The 22,815-nt window shown below is 38.3% G+C and overlaps 1 protein-coding gene across 4 annotated transcripts in view; it reads left to right on the top strand.

The window, feature by feature from the left end:
* Positions 1 to 4,149: 4,149 nt before the first annotated feature.
* The window catches only part of SLC9C2 (solute carrier family 9 member C2 (putative)), a 95,912-nt gene continuing 77,246 nt past the window's right edge, over positions 4,150 to 22,815 (top strand). For 3 of the 4 annotated variants that reach the window (XM_072648593.1, XM_072648594.1, XM_072648595.1), the window contains exons 1-4: positions 4,150 to 4,276; positions 4,997 to 5,182; positions 8,955 to 9,055; positions 21,073 to 21,201. In XM_072648593.1, the coding sequence (XP_072504694.1) occupies positions 5,062 to 5,182; positions 8,955 to 9,055; positions 21,073 to 21,201 (351 nt within the window). In that variant the 5' untranslated portion in view covers positions 4,150 to 4,276; positions 4,997 to 5,061. Of the gene's footprint in view, positions 4,277 to 4,996; positions 5,183 to 8,954; positions 9,056 to 10,425; positions 12,446 to 21,072; positions 21,202 to 22,815 lie in introns of those variants that run through there. The other variant, XM_072648596.1, reaches the window with a different exon arrangement.

The following is a 22,815-nucleotide window of genomic DNA, read 5'->3' on the forward strand; positions in this document are numbered from 1 at the left end:
GACTTTGTTTCTAATTTCTCCCCTTTTTAAAATTGACTGGTAGGTCAGGAAAAGTTCAGTAAAGTGCTGATAATGTCACATGTTGTCTTTGTGAAAAAAAGCATACATAACAAGCTCATCAGATTTACAGAGAAACAAAGCTGGAGAGATAGAGAAACCACTGAATGAGAGGCAGAATCAAAAAGGTGTTAAGCGGTAGGATCTTGGAACTAATCTAATATGATGAAATTGAATAGGTATAAATATAAAATTTTACATTTTTGTTAAAGTAAAAAATCAACTTTACAAGTTGGGGCAGTCATGCCCCAAAAGGCAACAGTTTTTTTTAAAAGGTCTGAGGGTTTTAAGGGACTAGTAAGTGTAATGTTAATTAGAGTTAAAGGTCTTCCCCACCTATTATCAGGCCTTACCTGGAGCCCATTAAGGAGAGTTTGATTAGAGGAGGCTTATTTTGTAGGAAAACCCACACCTTTTGTTAATTAATGAGGCACTGGGTCAGGAGGGTCATACCCTCAGGCTGTGTCTCCCCCTTTCCACACCCTTTGAAAATCCAGATGTATGTACTTCTCTCTCTCTGGTAACTATGTATGTATGTAATGGTCAGACAGCTGGATCTGTCTGTTGATCTGTGATGTACGTATTGCTTATGTAAAGACAGAAGCCCTGTCTGTTGGTCTTAATTTCTCTGCTTGTATTTTTCTCTGTTGGTGAATGTAATTAATGAAGATTGTTGACTCCTCAAAAGTAGCTTTCCTTTTAGAAAAGCAGATCTAAGAACTTGTGCAGCACACCCTCCTGTGGATGCCTGGGTGCTTGCTGCTACAAGTCAATAAAAGTAAATAGCATTACTGGGCAACCAGAAGGCTAATTGATTTTAGGTTGCTGTGAGGTGACCATCCTGCTTCACCCTTCCTGGATCTGATCTCATTTGGAGTGTTCTTTTTGGGGTGCCACATTTTGGGAAGGGTGTTGAGAGACTAGAGGACAGCCAGTTCTTGTCTCTAAGGTTTACATGCAGGAGGTAGGGTTGGTGAGCTTTGAGAAGAAAAGACTGGGGGATGGGGAGGGGCCTCAGTTTCCCCATCTATAAGATGGGGATCATAATAGCACTTACCTCATAGCGTTTTTGTGAGGATCAAATGAGATAATATTGTAAAACACTTAGTATGGTACCTGGCACATAATAAGGTGCTTAACAAATACTTATTTTCTTCTTGCAACCACCAAGGATATTCATCTCCAGGCATCTAAACAGAAACTTATGTTTAAATAGAAAGTGAACCCCTAGTTAAACCAAGTAGATGATAGAAGAGTATTTAATTGTGTTCAACGAGTTTCTCACTTGGCCTTTATGAACTACATCTCAAGGTGCTGAAAGCTTTTGTGTAAAAACTGCCATTTGTGATCTTTGAGAAAACATGGCTAAAGGGAGACGTACCATAAGATTTGGGGATGCTTCACATTTTGGCTAGTGATCTTGATGACTATTTCTGTTGTTATTTTAGAATAAATTATTACACACATATTTTGAGGAATTAGGGAGGAGGTGATCACTATGACCCAACATATTCTTATTAAGAAGCTATACTTGATTAATATTCTTTTTTTATTAATTTTTTTGACAAGGTTAAGATAATAGTAGATTAGAGGTATGTCTTGAACATAGTTTATTTGGATTTCAACAAGGAATTTGACTAAGTCAGGTTATCCTTTGGAAAAAGTCAAGAGGTGTTGGCCATAGGACAATATGTTTAGGTTGATTGACTAACTGGACCCAGAGAATGATGATTAACTCATTGATCTACCTGGATGGAGTTCTTTGTATGCCCTAGGGATGGTTCCTTTGGTCCTTTTCTGTCAATATTTTTTCGTCAGTCGCTTTAATGAAAGCATAGATGGTAAACCATAAAATTTAACAATGGCTTAAAGCTAGAAAAGTTAGCTAAAACATTAAATGACAGAATTAGAACTGGAAAAGATCCTGACTGGTTGGAATGGTTGACTAAACCCAAAAAAGATAGACCTTAATAAAAATAAATATAAAGTCCTTCACTTGACTCTAGAAATTCAACTGTAAAGATACAGTAGATCTGAGTCAAGAGACTTATATGTTCAAGTTCCTTCTCTTATATTTGGAATCTATGTAACCTTGGGCAAGTTAATTTCCTTCTCTGGACTTCAGTTTTCTCTTCTGTAAAATGAGAAACTGGTGATCTCAGGTGTCTTATCCTCCATCCTTGACTAGGAGGTTTTTGTTACCTCTATGTTTTAAAACATGGTGTACAAATCTTATCTGGCTCTTCATTTCTCAAGTCAATTTTTCTCTTTCACATCCATTGCTTTAAGTGGGCACCAGTGAGGAAAACATCTCGAGGTTTTTGGTTTCTTGGCTAAGACTTTGGAATCTATGGAATCCTTTTTTGGTTCTTTCTGGCAGTATTATTTGTGCCCAAGTGAATCACCAGAACTGGGTGGTGTTTATCTATTTTACAAGTCTTGGGAAATTCTCTTTAATCTCTTGGATACATACCTCAAGAAGACAAATAAACCTTTTTATTGTCATCAGGTTAACAGATTAACAGAACTAATTGAACATATAATCACCACTTATCAGTAGTATTCTCTTCTTCCTCTGACTCTTAATGAATGTGATGATCTCTCACCTCACAGCTTATGTGGCTCTATTATGTAATTCCTTGGAGGACAGGCAGCTATTACCTCCTTAGAGCATCCAACCCACTCTTCAACAAGAGTTGCAAATGTATTTTATAACTCTAAGTGTACACCCATCCTTTTCTTTCCCTTCTACCTTTACATGTTATTCTTTCACATTCCAACTTCTTAATAAAGATCAAGACCCCCATCTTCTTGTCTCTGTCTCTCTCTGTCTCTAACTTTTTGCTTCTCTCTCTTTCTCTGTGTGTGTGTGCATGTGTATTTTTCATTCATTACCCATGATTTGGAAGAATACTCTGCACTTTGATGTCAGTATCAAAAAATAATTCCTAGAAATTTGCTTTTACATCAAATATTATCCTTTCAATTATTTCTCCCTGTAATGTTTCCAGATTGATACATTTCAATGTAATTGTGGAACACAAATAAGAATTTATACATATTAATGAGGCCAGAGTTACACAATAGACAAAAGTGAATGGCTTGGCATTGAATTCCATTGTAATTTAAGTGGTAAGTTGATTCTGTTATCTTATTGCATGTGAATCCTTGTGTAGCTGAGATCACCTATACTTAGGGGCTGAACATATATGTGTATGTGCACATATATAGCAAACATATACATGCATGTCTTGGATATCCATATATACCTGTATCTAAGATGTGTACACAGATGTATCCAAGACATGTATGCATGCACACATGTATATAATTTATATGTATCTACAATATAATATACCCACCAGTATGTATATCAATGTATGCACATATAATACATATATGTACACATATGTATATACAGAAGATAAAAGTTTTGCATGGATATAAATATACATATAAATGTGTTATATCAGATACACATTATACATACATACATATATACACACACACACATACATATGTAACAATGGGAGGGAGATAAAGTGAATAAGGAAGGTGGCCAGAGTGGAGACAGCTTGGGGTGAAAAATGAGCCTGCTTCTAGTGTAGAATGGAAGAATGGTTGGGGAAATGGCTGAAGAAGGAGGAGAGTAGCCATATTTACAGAGGCCTATAACTATCTTCAATTGTACTTATTGTACAGTAGAAAGAGGACTGGATTTACAGACTGGGGTATCCAGGTTTGAATCCTGACATGGCAACTTATTAGCTCTGTGACCCTGAGCAAATCAATTCACCTTTTTACCTCATCTGTAAAATTGCAGAATCAGACTAGATATTCTTTACAATTCCTCCCAGTTTCACATCTATGGACTATGACATGATTTGTTGGTTCAAGTTAAGAAGAAGAGTTAAGTTGGTTGAATGTATGAAGACCCGGGTAGAGAAGTGAATACAAATGCAGGCTTCTCTGGAGCTTGGCTTCCAGAGTTCTTATGGTGTTGGGGACAGTACATGTAGCCAATGAGAGTGGAGATCAGTAGGTGAACAACCAATGAGAGGGATGGGGATGGTCAGCTCCATGCTGGTCAGTTGGCCATCAGGCTATATAGTTAACTGACCTTCTCTTCTTGTGCTGTTGAGTGGGCTTCACTTTGTTTCAACTTTGAATTGGAATCAGAAGGAAATATTGGTGATCTTGGTAGATCATTCAGAGAAAGGTAGTGAGGGTGGGGCCAGAAGGTAATTCTGGTGAGTGAGGGTGGGGAGAGATAAGGGAGTGAGGATAGTTGGAAACTAGGTATCATTTGCAAAAGAGCTGACATGACTAAATGCCATAATGCCATGACTGTAAATTAGACCTGGTCTATTTTTCTCCTGGCTCCCCTCCTTCCCCCTGTCACCCCAATGGCCTGTGACTAAACAATTAGAAAAGCAAGTACTAGGAATCTGTGCTACTCAAAACAGTGCCTAAAAAAAGTTTTTGAGAATACATTAGTATGTTATAGGTCTTTTTAGATCATAGCTTCATGTCAGGAAAAATAAAGTAGGATGGTTCCTTTCCTCATCCTCAATTCTCCCCATCCTCTAAACCCTGATCAGGACCCCTCCAGCCTTCTCTGCTGTTATCCAATAGGGACTTAGGAGGTGATTGGGAGGGACAGGGAATATTTCACTTTTGAAGAGTTTGTACATTTGTAAGTGGGAGAGGGGAATTAAAGATATCAAAGGAAGCCCCTCTTCATTCAAACACTAATTTGGGTGTTTTTAAAGAACTCTTGAAGGTGGAAATAAGGTAGATGATGGAAGAAAGGTATTCATCTCCACATATGTTGTGATTTGTAAGAAGAGAAGCATTCTGATGGTGTGAATATTGGAAGGAAAAACTTTACTCAGGCCCTGGAAATTCTCATTTCCCTTTTTCTGTGTGCTGCATGTAGGCAGTTGAGTTACAGTGATTGATTACATCAGATTTTGCACTGGAATTTGAAAAACAGAGGGAAAAATGAATTTCTCCAGCAAAAAGGATATTCCACATTCTGATTTACTCTGTGGGAGGCCAGATATACGAATCTCAAAGGAGCCACACTTTATGCTGCTGCTATTTTCCATCATTTTTGTGTCAGGTAGGTCACTTGATTCCTTAACTTCCTCCCTTTTCAAGTCTCTGAATCTTTCCCCCTGCACCCAAAGCAGTTAAGCCAAAGCAAATCAAAGGGCCACACTGTATCTATAAGGCATGTCACCTTTGCATATCTAGGGTACATGAGACCTCAGTTCAACCCAAGAGAACAGGAAAATTTCTGCTATGTGATAAAAATAAATTTATTTATAATAAATTTTCAAGTGGAAAGGATTTTTGTGGGGGAGACCAGCACCACAGCATATTATTAAAGCTAGTAGCCCAATGTCTTTCCTTAGAGATAACTAAGAATTGACTAGTGAAAAGATTCAATACCTAGAACAGTCTGGCCCTAGAACAGACTGGGTCTGTGATTCCATTGGTATGAGGAACTTCCAATATGCAAACTCATTTTTCCCCTACAATGCAGATAACAAACTCTTCTTTGACTTAAAGCCTTAGGAGAGTTGTCAGGGAACACTGAGAGGACTAGTCATTTGTCTAGTAGCCAATATGTGTCATAGATAGGACTTGAAGTCAAGTCTTCCTGACTCCAAGGCTCACACTCTAATCACTAAGCCATATTAGCTCTCACTTTGTGTATGGTGGGTGCTTAATAAGTTAGATACCCTCTTATTTTCAAACAGATTAAGTGATAAATGTTTTAAATGAATATAGATGCAAAAATTTTAAATAAGATATTAGCAAAAAGAATACAGCAACATATCATGAGAATAATATATTATGACCAGGTAGGATTTATACCAGGAATGCAGGGCTGGTTCAATATGAGGAAAACTATCAGCATTATTAATCATATCAACAACAAAACTAGCAGAAGCCATATGATTATCTCAATAGGTGCAGAAAAAGCTTTTGAGAAAATACAACACCTGTTCCTATTGAAAACACTGGGGAGCATAGGAATAAATGGATCCTGCCTTAAGATAATAAGCAGTATCTACCTAAAACTATCAGCAAGCTTTATATGCAATGGAGATAATCTAGATGTATTTCCAATAAGATCAGGGGTGAAACAAGGATGTCCATTATCACCACTGTTATTCAATATGACACTAGAAATGTTAGTTTTAGCAATAAGAGAAGAAAAAGAAAATGAAGAAATTAGAATAGGCAAAGAAGAAACTGAGTTATTATTCTTTGCAGATGATATGTTGATATACTTAAAGAATCCTAGAGAATCAAATAAGAAGCAACTTGAAATAATAAACTTTGGCAAAGTAGCAGGTTACAAAATAAACCCACATAAATCATCTGCATTTCTACATATTACTAACAAAGCCCAACAGCAAGAGATAGAGGAAACCCATTTAAAGCCAAGGTAGACACTATACAATATCTGGGAGTCTACCTGCCAAAACAAGCCCAGGGACTATATGAACACAATTACAAAACACTTTTCTAACAAATAAAGTTAGATCTAAGTAAATGGAAAAACATTAATTGCTTGTGGGTACACTGAGCTAATATAATAAAAATGACAATTCTACCTAAATTAATTTACTTATTCAATGCCATACCAATCAAACTACCAGAAAATTATTTTCTAGAGCTAGAAAAAAATATCAAAATTCATCTGGAAGAACAAAAGTTTCAGAATATCAAGTGAAGTAATGAAAAGAAATGCTAGGGAAGGTGGCCTAGCCCTACCAGATCTCGAATTGTATCATAAACCAGCAACCATCAAAACCACTTTGTACTGGTTAAGAAATAGAGGGGGTAGACCATTAGAATAGGTTAGGTACTCAAGACAACAGCAGGCAATCTACTGTTTGATAAATGCAAGGATCCCAGCTTCTGGGATAAGAACTCACCGTTGGACAAAAACTGCTGGGAAAACTGGGCAATGGTGTGGCAGAAACTAGGCATAGACCAATGCCTGACACCATACACAAGAGTGAAGTTCAAATAGATACGTGATCTAGGTATAAAGACTGATACTGTAAACAAATTAGGAGAGCAAGGAATAGTATATTTGTCAGATTTATGGAGAATGGAGAAATTTATGACCAAACAAGAGACAGAGAACATTATGAAATGCAAAATTGGGTAATCTTGTTTACATTAAATTGAAAAGTTTTTGCACAAACAAATCCAATGCAACCAAGATTGGGAGGGAAGCAGAAAACTGGGAAAGAGTTTTTTCAGCCAGTGTCTTGTGATAAAGGTCTCGTTTCTAAAATATATAGAGAACTGAGTCAAATTTACAAGAATACAAGTCATTCCACAATTGATAAATGGTCAAAGGATATGAACAGGTAGCTTTTAGAGGAAGAAATTAAAGCTATTTATAGTCATATGGAAAAATGCTCTAAATCACTGTTGATTAGAGAGATGCAAATCAAAACAATTCTGAGGTACCACATCACACCTATCAAGAAGATGATAGATGTTGGAGAAGATGTGAGAGAATTGGAACACTAATTCCTTGTTGATGGAGCTGTGAGCTGATCCAACCGTTCTGGAGAACAATTTGGAACTATGCCCAAAGTGCTACAAAAATGTGCCTACCCTTTGACCCAGCAATATTGCTTCTAGGACTGTATCCCAAAGAAATCACAGAAATGGGAAAGGGTCCCACATGTACAAAAATATTAATAGTAGCTCTCTTTGTGGTGGCCAAGAACTGGAAATCAAGGGGATGCCCATCAATTGGGGAATGGCTAAACAAGTTGTGGTATAGGAATATAGTGGAATATTATTGTGCTATAAGACATGATGAATAGGAGGACTTCAGAGAGGCCTAGAAGGACTTATATGAACTGATGCAGAGTAAAATAAGCAGAACCAGGAGAACATTATACACAGTATTGGCCACAGTGTACAAGGAAAATTTTTGGTGGATTTAGCCCTTCCCAGCAATGCATGGATCTAAAACATTCCCAAAGGACTCTTGAGGCAAAATGCCATCCACATCCAGAGAAAGAAGTGTGGAATTGGAAAGCAGAATGAAGCAGAATATTTTCTCTTGTGTTATGTTTTGTTTTGGCTTGTTTTGGTTTTTCTCATGGTTTCTCCCATTTGTTTTAATTCTTCTGTGCAACATGACTAATGTGAAAATGTGATTAATAAGAATGTATGTGTAGAACTTATAGAAGACTGTATTCTGTCTCAGGGAGAGAGGGGAGAAAATCTAAGACCTGTGGAAGTGGTTGTAGAAAACTGAAAACAAATAATTAAAAAAATAAGATGGTCACTTGCTCATGTTGGATAAGAGAGAATGGTCTGGAGTTACATGTTGCATGTTGCTGGCACCATTGTGATGGTGACCATAGAAATTTTGGAATCAGAAGCAAACACAGAGTTTATCTTGTCCAACTTCATCATTTTACAGATGAAGAAACTGAGGCCTTGAGAAGGGAAATGATTTGCTCATTATCACAGATTGTTAAGTGGCACAGCTAAGATTTGAACCCAGATCATCTAATGTCAAATTCAGTACTTTCTACAAAGTCATACAGCCTCTTATGATATTATTGTAATAGAGATTTGGTGCATATTTAATAGGGTGGTGAACTGAGACAGAAATTAATAAAATTATGTCAATTGCATTGAGTGTGAAGTAGCTTATTTGTGTTGGTTTTGAGAACATAGTCTTGTCCTTCTAAGATACAGATCGGTAGTATGTGTACTTATCCACCCCAAATGAGGAAGATTTTGAATGAGAGAACTGGTGAGAGACAATACAATTTTGATTAATTATTTTGAATTAGATTGCTTCTTTGTAATGTGTATGTTTTGTGTGTTTTCTTTAGGAATGTTGAGGATTATATTAAGGAACTATGAACCGGCTATCCTGACAATTCTTTCTCTTTTGGGATTTTGCATAGGACTTCTGGGCCGTGAATTTAATCAGGTATCATAGAAAATAAGTAAGAGAATGAGATGAAAATAAGTTAAATGGGATTAATAAAATAAATAAGTTAAAATGGGATTTTTAAAAAAAGAAAGCAAAAACAGAGTTTCTTCTGTCATGAGTATATGAAAGTGTTTATGTGAAAATTCGCTTAAAAAATTATATCCAATATTTAAAACATTTTCAAAAGTGAGAAAACATTTTGTAAATAAAGGAGAAATTGATTGCAAAGGCTTAAGCCCTGCAATTTAGGCAATTTGAATCTATTTTGGGGTTCTGGGCTTCTCTACTACCTAGCTATCATTTTTCTCTTTCTATACCAGCTCATTTTTCTTTTTTCTACAAATATGTGCAGACGTATCTTTTAAAAAACAAACAAACTTTCCTTGACTCTTGTCCTCCCCATTTTCCTACATTTTTTGACTTCTCAGCCTTATATGTGGGGAGTTTATTTTCAGCTGGTCCCCTTTCTATAGCGCTGTGCACAACATCCAAAGGAAGGTAAGGCCACTTGGTCGATAAAAGCAGAATCATACCCCTCGAGAGAAGTGCAGAACTTTAAATGCATAGCCCATATGTCCGATCCTGCACGCAGCTCCCCAGGTGATTTTCCTTCCCCTCTGCTTCCTGGACCACTTAGTTTCTTTCAAGACTCAGCTCAGTTTACTTTCTCCATGGAACCTTTCTTAATATTCCTATCTCCTAGTACCTTCCCCTTCCCCAAATTACCTTGTATTATTATTATTTTTGTTGTGGGAGGAGGAAGGCATATACTTTTATATGTATGTATCATCATCCCCCATAGCATATCTTACATTTATATCCTCAGTACTCATACTTGGCACATAGCAGGTGCTTATAGCCCCTGACTATTTGATTCCTCAATTATTTGATCATTACAGTGGCATGGCAATTATTATTCCTATACAGCCTTATTCTGGCTTCTACTTCCTTGACAAAACCCCTTTTCCTTTGACCTGCTGCTTCTAGAAGTCCCCTTGAAAAGGCTTTCTGATTGACTGCTACCTTATTTCCTGCATTCTTGGAAAATAATTTCCCCAAATTCTTTCAAGAGGAACTTATGGTTGGAGGCTTTCTTGCCTGTTTAGTCTTATATCTTCCATGTGCCTCTAGGAGAATACTTTCTGGCCGGCAACAGTCTTGTTACTTTGGTCAGCAAGACTGGCTGCTTGGGTCAGCAAGATTGACTGTTTTGGTCAAAAGATTAGTGCATAGGATCAATAAAAGAACTTCACTGAAACAAAGCTGTATCTGTTGATCATTATTTAGAGGAGACATTTCAATTACAGATGAACAAGCCTAGATAAATGCTGCTACCAAATTATCCACCCTCAAATATTCATGGATAAGAATTGAGATTTACGTTTAGTTTCAATCCAGGAGAAAGCACCCCTTATACCTAGAGTACAAATAGCAAGTCAGCCTCCCCCGCTATAGACACTGGAGACTCCCATGTAGGTGGGGAGGGGGTGGGGGAAAGTCCAGTCATGACTGCCCCTCCTGCTGAGGTGCTTCTGCCTCTTATCAGAGGGTCTCTGTTGGTATTATGGTCAATTTAGGAGAGTGGGAATAACACCAGGATCCCACAGTGATGAAGCCTCCTTTGAATCTCCCAACCTCTATGACTAGTGACTAAATCAGCTCTATATTCTACAGGTTCTGGATTCCACTTTAACATCCCTTCTGACAACAATTACACACTCCAGGTTCAGGTGTTGGTGGACTCTGGGACCCCAGGCAGTTTTGTAGACTACAGCATGGTTTAGCAAGAAAACATTCCTGAGCTATGAGTGGTAGAAGCAGTCAACCAAAGTCCTCTTCAGATGGGTCCACTCATGCATAAAACTAGTTCCCTCCAACTTGTGTGGGAAGCTACTATGAAATGAGAACCACCTTCGACATGACTGGTGACTTCTTGGCATCTACTTGCCAACCCTGAATGACCTCCTTTTTGTGAGCAGTTAAAGCATGCCATTTCATCTTCCTCACTGTCTTCAATAGTGTCATACTGACCCAGCAGCCACCAATGCTATCTTCCCTAGTAAATATCATGATTTCCAGGATATGTTGTGCCATAAAAGCAGAAACTCTGCCTAGAATGAAAGAATTTCGAAGCTAAAAGGAAGCTTAGTATTTAATATATCCAACCCCATTAGTTTAGAGATAAGAAAACTCAGGACTAGAAATGTTATCACTTGCCCAAAGTTATATATATTATTACTGACTGAGGCTAAACCAGAACCCAGCCATTCTTCCTCCTTATGGGTCATTAACCTAATCCTGATTATACCAATAACATATAGCTCCATGTGTCTCTTTCCCTGCAGACTGTACCCATTCCAGAGCTCTAGTGTTGCCTGTTGATAAAACAGTGACCTGGGATTGTTTCATGTTTACTTTAATGGCATTATAATAAAGGACTGGTGCCTGCTCCCCGTTATTGCCAAACTTCTGGGCCAGTAAATTGGGCCTTTGTATCAATGTGGGAGGGGCTAAGTGAGTGTGGGTGAGTGTTGGTGAGTGTGCTCACCCCTTTGATCATCTTCAGAGGGATCTGAGAATCTAGGAGTTGGAAGAAAAAGTACAGAAATGGAAAGCAAGAGCAGAGTTTAAATTCTGCCTAGCTGCTACTTGCCAGCTATATGATCCCAGACTAAATACTCCACCTCTCTGAGCCTCAGATTCTTGGTCTAATTTAGACTAGATGATCTCTGAGGTTCCTACCAGCTCCGGCTCTTTGGTCCTGTGAGGGGACTCCATTGGGGTCTGAACCTGGAGATCCCCCTGGGGCAACTGGATGGTCTGCAAAATGTCTTATTTCATTTGAATGCTGAACCTGAACCACCAGATTGGCCCAAGAAAGGCATGGCCAATAACAATAATTCTGACATCTCAAGACCCTGGACTTGTCCTTGTAAGGAGAATTGAGGAAGAGGAAGAGGAGAAAATGACTTTTGGGTTTCTGACAGCTGGATCTGAGAAATATTTGACCTTTCAAGATGTGGCTGTGAACTTCCCCCAGGAGGAATGGGGACTGTTAGAACCTCCTCAGAAGGACCTGCTTAGGGATGTGATGCTGGAGAATTATGAGAACTTTGTGTCCTTGGTCCTTCCAGTTTCCAAACCAGTTCTGATCTCCCATTTGGAGACAAGAGAGGCACCAGGTCTTCTAGCAGGACAAGCCCTGAGAAGCATGTATTCAGATTCCATTTTTCAGAGCAGTTGGGAAACTAAGGATTCAACCCCACAGCTGAGTATCTCCATGGAAACATCATCTAAAGAGAGAATCATAAAGGATTGTCCCTAGAATTCTGAATTGGGAGAAGTTTGGGATTGTACTCTCGAATCAAGAGGCAGAAGAAGAGCAAGGTAAGATTGCACAGAAAATTAACAGTAATTCACAGAACAATTATTAATAAATTAAGTATTCACGAATGTAATACTTTTGGAAGAAACATTAGTCTGGAATTCTACAACAGGGAGTTCCTACAAGCAATTGTTTCTATAAATATGATACACTTGGAAAAACTTTAAACAATTTTTAGAACTAATTAAATATAATATGATTGCCTTGGAAAATAAACTTTGTAAGTATAATATTTATAAGAAGCCCTTTACTTACTTTTCATTACCATAGAGTATGTGCTCAAGGAATACACTCTGAGGACAACTATGGCAAAGCCTTTACTGTCACTGTACCTTGCTATACAACAAAACATTCATATTGGAAAGACATCCCCTCAATAAATGTAATGAATGTGGGAGTGAGCAATACCTACCTGAACATCAAACAGCTCATACTAGAGAGAAATCTCTTAAATGAAATAAATGTAAAATGTGGGAAAATCTTGAGGCAGTGGTTATCCCTTAGGTGACATTCGAAGATTAATCCTGAAAACCCTATACATGTAGGGAGAATGTATGCAAGTCTTCAGGCAGAAGAAATTCCTTGAAATACATAATTTCAGGCAATGCTTTCATAAAGGTGAGAAACCCTTTGAATGTAATGAATATGGGAAAGCCTTCAGAAGAATGGCTATCTAAACATCAGGAAATTCATACTAGAAAGAAATCTTATGAATATAATGAGTGTGGGAAAGCCTTCACCATGACTGCACTCCTTCCAATACTTAAGCTAATTCTTCCTGAAAGGAAATACTTTGAATGTAATGAATGTGGGAAAGGCTTCAGGGACATCTCATACATATATAAATATTTTTAAAATTTATTTGTTTATTTAACTTTTCAACATTCATTTCCACAAAATTTTGGATTCCAAATTTTCTCCCCATTTCTCCCCTCCCCCACCCCAAAACACTGAGCATTCTAATTGCCCCTATCACCAATCTGCCCTCTCTTCTAACATCCCTCCCTTCCCTTATCCCCATCTTCCCTTTTGTCCTGTAGGGCAAGATAACTTTCTATACCCCATTATTTGTATTTCTATTTCCTACTTGCAAGAACAATACTCAACAGTTGTCCCTAAAACTTTGAGGTCCAACTTCTCCCCATCCCTCCCTCCCCACCCAATCCCTTTGGGGAAGCAGGCAATTTAATATAGGCCATATCTGTGTAGTTTTGCAAATGACTTCCATAATAGTCATGTTGTGTATGACTAACTATAATTCCCTCCATCCTATCCTGTCCCCCATTGCTTCTATTCTCTCTTTGGATCCTGTCCCTCCTCAAGAGTGTTGATTTCAAATTGCTCCCTCCTCCCACTGCCCTCCCTTCCATCATCCCCTCCACCCTGCTTATCCCCTTCACCCCCACTTTCCTGTATTGTAAGATAGGTTTTCATACCAAAATGAGTGTGCATTTTATTCCTTCCTTTAGTCAAATGTGATGAGAGTAAGCTTCATGTTTTTTCTCTCACCTCCCCTTTTCCCCTCCACTGAAAAGTCTTTTGCTTGCCTCTTTTATGAGAGATAACCTGCCCCATTCCATTTCTCCTTTTCTCTCCTCCCAATATATTTCTCTCTCATCACTTAATTTCATTTTTTAAAGATATGATCCCATTCTATTCAATTCACCCTGTGCGCTCTCTCTCTCTCTCTCTCTCTCTCTCTCTCTGTCTCTCTCTCTCTCTCTCTCTCTCTCTCTGTGTGTAATCCCACCAACTACCCAGATACTGAAAAAAGTTTCAAGAGTTACAAATATTATCTTTCCATGTAGGAATGTAAACAGTTCATCTTTAGTAAGTCCCTTATGATTTCTCTTTGCTGTTTACCCTTTCATGTTTCTCTTGATTCTTGTGTTTGAAGGTCAAATTTTCTTTTCAGCTCTGGTCTTTTCATCAAGAATGCTTGAAAGTCCGCGATTTCATTGAAAGACAATTTTTTTTCCCCTGAAGTATTATACTCAGTTTTGCTGGGTAAGTGATTCTTGGTTTTAGTCCTAGTTCCTTTGACTTCTGGAATATCCTATTCCAAATCCTTCAATCCCTTAATGTAGAAGCTGCTAGATCTTGTGTTATCCTGATTGTATTTCCACAATACTTGAATTGTTTCTCTCTAGCTGCTTGCAATATTTTCTCCTTGACCAGGGAACTCTGGAATTTGGCCACAATGTTCCTAGGAGTTTCTCTTTTTGGATCTCTTTCAGGCAGTGATCAGTGGATTCTTTCAATACTTATTTTGCCCTCTGGTTCTAGAATATCAGGGCAGTTTTCCTTGATAATTTCATGAAAGATGATGTCTAGGCTTTTTGTTTGATCATGGCTTTCAGGTAATCCCATAATTTTTAAATCATCTCTCCTGGATCTATTTTCCAGGTCAGTTGTTTTCCCAATGAGATATTTCACATTATCTTCCATTTTTTCATTCTTTTGGTTTTGTTTTGTGATTTCTTGGTTTCTCATAAAGTCATTAGCCTCCATCTGTTCCATTCTAATTTTGAAAGAACTATTTTCTTCATTGAGCTTTTGGCTAATTCTGCTTTTTAAAGCATTCTTCTCCTCATTGGCTTTTTGACCCTCTTTTGCCAGTTGAGTTAGCCTATTTTTCAAGGTGTTATTTTCTTCAGCATTTTTTTGGGTCTTCTTTAGCAAGGTGTTGACCTGCTTTTCATGCTTTTCTTGCATCTCTCTCATTTCTCTTCCCAGTTTTTCCTCCACCTCTCTAACTTGATTTTCAAAATCCTTTTTTTGAGCTCTTCCATGGTCTGAGCCCATGGAATATTTATTTTGGATGTTTGGATACAGAAGCCTTGACTTTTATGTGTTTTGCAGATGGTAAGCATTGTTCTTCCTCATCTGAAAGGATGGGAGGAGATATCTGTTCACCAAGAAAGTAACCTTCTATGGTCTTATTTTTTTTCCCTTTTTTGGGCATTTTCCCAACCAGTTACTTGACTTTTGGGTTCTTTGTCAAGAGTAGGGTATACTCTGGGGACCTGTAAGATCTCAGTTCCTCCAAAGTGGCACAATCAAGCATGTACTGGTCTGGATGCAGAGAGGGATTTTTATGCCCAGAATCTTAGCAGCATTTCCTCTCCACAGGCATCTGACTTCCAGTTCTGCCAAGCTAGCCCTGGGGGGGGTGGGGGTGGGATTCAGTCAAGCTGCGGGGGTGGGGCCTCCATTCAGTGCAAGACAAAGACGAGCTGCCTCAGGGCATCTACACAGGGTTGAGGTAAGACTCAGCTCTTCAGTGCCCCCAGGGGTTTTTATGATCCAGCAATGGTATCGGGCTGCTGTAGGGGCTGCGCTGAGAACTCCTGCTGCCTGCCTGATGTGAAGGCCCTTCTCCCTTCCTGGACAGCTGAATAAACCCCGTCACTGACCTTTGGTGCCTGTGGGCTGAGGGATCTGCGGACCCTCCACTGCTGCGACTGGGGATTCCGAGACTGGAGATTCTGCCCCAGAGGTCTGTTCATGAGCCGTGCATGGGGGTCCAAGGTTGGGCTGGGCTTCTTGCTCCACTCTGCATCCAGCACAAGAGACGTTTCCTGTGGGTCTTTCAGGTCATCCTGGGCTGGAAATCTCCTCCACTCTGTTGTTCTCCACTTCTGCTGCTCCAGAATTTGTTGAGAGTCCCTCTCTACAGGTATTTTATGGGCTTTGTGGGGAGACCCTGCATATGTGTGTCTTTCTACTCCACCATCTTGGCTCTGCCCCTTGACATCTCATGTATTAAGGCACATGAAAGGCTCATACTGGAGGAAAACCATAGAAAGTGATTAAAATTGGAAGGACTCTGAACAGCTCATTCAACATGAGAGAATTCATACTGAGCAATAAAACCTATAAATGTGATGAATCTAGGGAAAGTCTGTAGGGAAACTTTGATATACATAAAATAATCCATACTATGGAGAAAGCTTACATCTAGAATGAATGCGACTATCTTGCTTGTCTGTGTTTCACTGATAACTGTCTTCTCTTCTCTATATGTGTTCTTTTAAAAGCTTCATTGATGTTCTTTTATTTCTTTTCCAGGGAAGGGGTAGGGGGTGGGGTTGTGATTTTTGGAATGTTCTTTCTGTGCTATTGTTGAATAGTTTTTGATAAATGTTTAAAAAAAACCAACCAAGTGGGTAAGGATGGGATTGGGATCTCTGAACCACAGCTTAAAACAGGGCAATCTCACATGTACCCCCAGGCAATGATGTACTTCACCTAAGGAAAGTTACTGATCCACTTCCCTTTCTGGTCATACATCTCTTTAATATCATTAATCCTGCTGCTTTTGTACAAGTGTGTGTGTGTGTGTGTGTGTGTGTGTGTGTGTGTGTGTGTGTGTGTGTGTGTGTGTGTGTGTGTGTAAAAGATGTGGCAGCCTGTTTACCTCTAATATACATCTCTTCATTGCCTTCCTGATATCTTGCAAACTTAATCTTTTGAAAATTGTGGTTATGATTCACAGCCACATAGAATCCCTGAAAGAATACCCCAGGAATCCAATGGATCTGTGATTTCATTGGGACAGATATTCCTGCCATAGAATCCATTTCTGCCTACCCATCCTGTGCTGTTCTTATTCATGTTCTCTCAAAAGTTCTTCTGGTAATATGAAAAAGGCAAATGACAGTCTCTGCCGTACAAGAGCTTATAATCTAATTATTGTGCTTAATAAATACTTTAAGATTTGATTGAGTCACTTAGTCAGTAAGCATTTATTAGGCTCCTAGTATATCTCAGGCACTGCACTAAATGCTGGAATAAGGGATTTGATCTTTCTCTGTGCCCAAGTGGGTAGATTACCAGCTTTCCAATGTTTAACAGTGTTGTTATATGTGACCCAGACATACTGAATGGAAATTGTCAAGTAAACATTCATGTGAAAAGCAATTTCATACACTGGAAGAGTAGATGAAAATGAAACAATATGCAGAACCCTTATAATTATGAGTACTATATTACCATAAGCTATCATCATTGACTTCTTTGAGTGGAGAGGAGAAAGACGACTCTTTTGCAGCCTTCTTATATTTTCATATTTTCAAATGGAAGAAATCACTACAGTGTAGCTGAACTTCCCCACTCAGCCTATGAGGAAGGGGCTAAATTCTGACTTAAGATATCTGACTGATGATACTTGTCTTTTCTAAGTCTATGAGAATATATGAGTTGTTCTGCTTTTGCTTCTTTTTTTCAGACAAGGGGGATGGCTATAGTTCTTTAGATACAAAATAAAGCAAATAAAAGATAATTATGTTAATAAAGTATTTTTAAAAATTGCTTGCTAACATCAAATAGAATTTGAAAGCAAATTTTCTGATGACAGTTGACCTACACTAAAATGATACAGTTATTTTTTAAAAAACCAGTACATTTCCATTCAAATTCTGAAAAGCTGCTTTTGGGGATCTTTTGGGTTTTGATTACTTTATTTTTACATTTTAAAAAGAGAAAAAAATTTTCAATTATTGTCTAAAGTTCATTTATGATTGGTCTTCCATATAGATAATGTTATTAAGTATGTAATGTAATATAAATTATTGCAATTAATAATTCATTTGCTTAGTGCCATAATATATAATATTCATTATGTATAAAATAACATTATAGCTCTTGAAATCTATCCATAGACTCTTGGGAGACCTTTTATCCAAGGTTAAGAACCCCTGTGCCACATGGTTTATAAAATACTTTCTCCTCAGCAACTCTTCGAGTCAGATAATACAGATATTATCATCTCCTTTTTTTGAATTAGAACACTTAGGGATAAGGAGTTTTGGTGAATAGTGTTAAGGAATGTTAAGAGGTCCCCTGAACTTGCCTTTTTGAGTGCCATCTTTTTCAGAAACATTGATCCTAGAGTATGCAGGAGGCCTTGAATATGTCAAGAACGTAATCCCCCACCCCGACTTCACACAATTTCTTGCTTGTAACCCAAGCTGGACTCCCTGTGTATCCCTGGGAGTCAAGACAATGGCCAATCAGTCTGCTCTAGGCTGAGAAACTGTTTGTGCAACTGGGACCCTTTCAGATAAGTTGACTACCATATCTTCATGGGCTAGCAGTTCCCAAGGGAAAAGAATGCTACTTTTGCCATTGCTTTTCTCCTTCCCTTTGGAGGGATTTTGTCCTTTTCCCACCTTTACTGCACCTTTCCTCCTTCCATGCTATGCCCCTTTAGGTGGAGATTTATACCTTTTCTTGTTCCTTTGTCCCACTGTCATGAATATGTAAACTTCTGTATGGATTATGAACTCTTTGGGTTCCACGTGCATGTTCATTTCTCTTTTAATAATCCCAATTTTCACATAAGTTTTGTGAAGTTGTGATTGACTGTTGACAATAGTAGCTATTTAATAGATGTGTTTGTAAAGTTTCAGAGAGAGTTTTTAATTACAGTTATTGTTACTAAAAGCAGTGTAAACTAGTGAATGACAAGACTAGAACAAGAAGAACCTTTCTTGAATGAAGACCACCCCACACAACTGGTTTGGATAACTAAAACTAGACACTATGGATCATCTAGATGTCCTAAATTCACAAGTTAATTGCCCAATCCTCCATTTAATTTTTGTAATTGACCAAAATACTTGCTCCAGTTGGAGTGTGAGTCTATCCAACAGTTGTTTTCATTTTCAAAATTCTCATGAGTTCAAATCAGGCCCCAGATACTTATTATCTGTGTGATTTTGGACACAATCTTTATCTGCCTCAGATATCTCATTGGTAAAATCAGGATTATCGTAGCACCTACCTTCCAGGATTGTTGGGAGAATAAAATGAGATAATATTTGTAAAGCACTTGGCTTAAATTGTTATGTAAATGTTAGCTGGCTATTATGATTTCTGCTTTGTAATGCCACTAACTAATTAGAGGCAAATTGGGGCAGTGGATAAATTGCTGGGGTTAGAGTCAGGAAAAACTAATCCCCTATCTCTCTCTGTTTCATCATGGTTTTCAGGTGGACCAATAATTTTTAAATGATCTCTCCTGGATCTATTTTCCAAGTCAGTTGTTTTTCCAATGAGATATTTCACATTGTCTTCTATTTTTTCATTCTTTTGGTTTTGTTTTATAATTTCTTGGTTTCTCAAAAAGTCATTACCTTCCTTCTGTTCCATTCTAATTTTTAAAGAACTATTTTCTTCAGTGAGCTTTTGAACCTCGTTTTCCATTTGGCCCATTCTGCTTTTTAAAGCATTCTTCTCCTCTTTGGCTTTTTGGACCTCTTTTGCCATTTGAGTTAGTCTATTTTTAAAGGTGTCATTTTCTTCATCATTACTTTGGATCTCCTTGAGCAAGCTATTGACCTGCTTTTCATGATTTTCTTACATTGCTCTCATTTCTCTTCCCAATTTTTCCTCCACCTCTCTTACTTGATTTTCAGAATCCTTTTTGAGCTCTTCCAAGATCTGAGACCATTGCATATTTCTTTTGGAGGTTTTGGATGTAGAAGCCTTGACTTTGATGTCTTCCTCTGATGGTATGCTTTGTTCTTCCTCATCAGAAAGGATGGAAGAAAATACCTTTTCACCAAAAAAGTAACCTTCTGTAGTCTTATTTTTTTCCCCTTTTTTGAGCATTTTCCCAGTCAATTACTTGACTTTTGAGTCCTTTGTCAAGTGGAGGGTATATTCTAGGGACCTCTTAGTTTTCAGTTCCTCCAAGGTAGCACAATCAAGGGAGAGGAGTGTACTCCTCTCTTGGTTTGCACTCTTGTTTGTGAGCAACCACAAGCACTCTGTTCTTCCCAGGATCTGTGAGTAGGGTTCCCTCTCCACCATTATCACCAGCTCCACCACTCCAGCACTCCTCCTCACCCCAGGACCATAGCACAAGGCTGAGATCAGAATCAGCTGCTTGATTTCTCCAGGGTCTTTAGGCTGAGGGCTCAAAAAGGGGACTACTTCAGTGATTTCCACTGCCCTAGGGTGGGGGCTTGGGTTAGACCCATGCCCTGCTCTCACCCAGGTGAAAGAGCTTTCTTACTGACCTTTGAAGCTGTCTTTGGCATTTGTGGGTTGAGAAATCTGGGAACCGCAGCTGCTGCCTGTGATTCCACACCCTGAAGCCTGCTCCAGTCCTGTCCATTTGGTGCAGCATGGCAAAGGTTGTGCTGTGCTCTGGTCTGAGCCCAGTGCGATAGACCTTTTCTGTCATCCTTCTAGGCTGTCTTGGGCTGGAAATTTCTTTCACTCTGTCGTTTTGTGGCTTCTGCTGCTATAGAATTTGTTTAGAGTCATTTTTTACAGGTATTTTATGGGATAAGGGGGCAGAGCTATAGCAGGTTCATCCTTCTACTTCCTCCCCTCCCACTCTCTCTTTCTTCATACAAGCTTTCTACTTGTATGAATCTTGGCAAGTTTCTTAACGTTGGTATGCCTTAGACAACCCCTACATCTGATCTACTAAGTTGTAACCGGACTGAGGTCTGTACAATTCTAGGAGTCTCTACTTTCTTGAGATCCCCCAGTGCTTTAGGTATCTTCTAATTAGAAAACACTGAAATCTGTATTGGCTAAAGTGTATTAAGCTATATTCTAACCCTTCCAAGTGATATCACATGAACTTTTTTTTCTCTTTTGTTTTTATCAGATGCAACAACTTCTCTACCCTCTTCTGAAAACAAATAATTATGTATTTATAACTACTTTCCTACCATTAATGATCTTTATGGCTGCTTTAGAAATGGATTTTCATATACTCAAGAAAATGTTTTGGCAGGTAAGAACCATTTTCAAATAAACTTGTCACCTCTTGATTATCTATACTCATGGAGGACATGGATGATATAGAGAACTCAAATACATAGTCTACAAATTACATTTATTTCAGTCTCCTTTCTGTTCATAACTACTTAATTGGTTGCTGTCCTTTGTTTTTGAAGAAGACAAAATGCCATCACCATGTTGGAGTTAAGGTACAGTGTGTCTGACTATGGCTGATCACACCAATATGAGCTTGCTCTACCACAGCTTGAGCACAAATAATCCATATGAACATTTGGAGTGGAGATGTCTTGAAATTTGTGCATCTCATTTCTTTTAAGCTACTGCAATTCTGCTTCACTCATAGAACACAGTGCCTTCTTTGATGTTGGCACACCTTGGCCATCGCTATTTATATGTAGAGAGATGGACTGACTGGGCCCTCATTCCTCCACCAATTTTCATCCCTCTCTCTTGTGAAAGTGCTAAAGAGGAATCAAATAACCCAAGTCTGGGCAATGGATGGGGGAAAGAAAGGGAATAGAATTTATTTAATAAACCACCAACCAGAGGCAGTTAGGTGGCACAGTAGATAGAGCATCGACCCTGAGTTCTAGTTTGGCTTCAGACACTTACTAGCTGCATAACCCTGGGCAAGTCACTTAACCCCAATTGCCTCCAAAATAAACAAACAAAAACCCCCAACAACACAAAGCCACCAACTGATAGTTATTTTCTCAATCGTTTTTTTGAACTTTTTGGAGGAAGCCATTTATCTATTCATGTTTTTCTAATTAGACTAGTTGTCTTTGGAGCAGAGAAGGAGTATGGAGGAAGGATTAGAGAGTGAGCCTTAGAGTCAGGAAGACCTGACTTCCTCCTCTGTCACATTATTGACTGTGTGATCCTGGGCAGATTATTTAATCTCTCAGTGCCTCAGGAATTCCCCAGTATTATATTGATGAGTGCATATCCTTTGGTAGAGAAAATTTCATCACCAGAAATGGAATCACACATCTAGTAAAAACAAACCAACCAACCCAGACCTCTAAAGATATTTCAGTTTAATGAACATTTTTATTAGGTACCTACTATATCCATTTATGACCTAATGTAGTTTCCAGTAAACTTTTCTCTTTTAGAATTGTGTTTTGTGGTTAGAATTCTTCCATGTGGAGGCAATGATATTAAGAATCTTTGTGAAGAGTAAGCATGCATTTTGCTTCATTAATCTTTTGTTCAGTCTCATTTGGCTTCAAGAGAAAACAAGGAAATAATTGAGATCATTTCAGTGCAATATACCTTGTACTTCTGCAGACTGCCTAGGTGCTATATGGAGACAACAAGGCTCAATGACAGTATTTTGAAAGGGACTATGGAAAAACTCTTCTAGATAGAATCATGAAAGTATGAAACCCTGGAGACAAAATAATTTTCATCTACTTAGTATTTGTTAAATATGTATACAGCACTGTGAGAGATATAAAGAAATAATAAACATGATTTCTGCTGATGAGATAAAACATAGACTTATGAAGAATGAAATCACAATATAGATCTTAATATAAGAGATAGCACAAGGCAGTGCTTCCAAATGAGTGGGGAGAGAAATTTATAAGAGGGTGATATC

Source organism: Notamacropus eugenii, chromosome 2, assembly GCF_028372415.1.
Source record: "Notamacropus eugenii isolate mMacEug1 chromosome 2, mMacEug1.pri_v2, whole genome shotgun sequence".
Lineage (NCBI taxonomy): Eukaryota > Metazoa > Chordata > Mammalia > Diprotodontia > Macropodidae > Notamacropus > Notamacropus eugenii.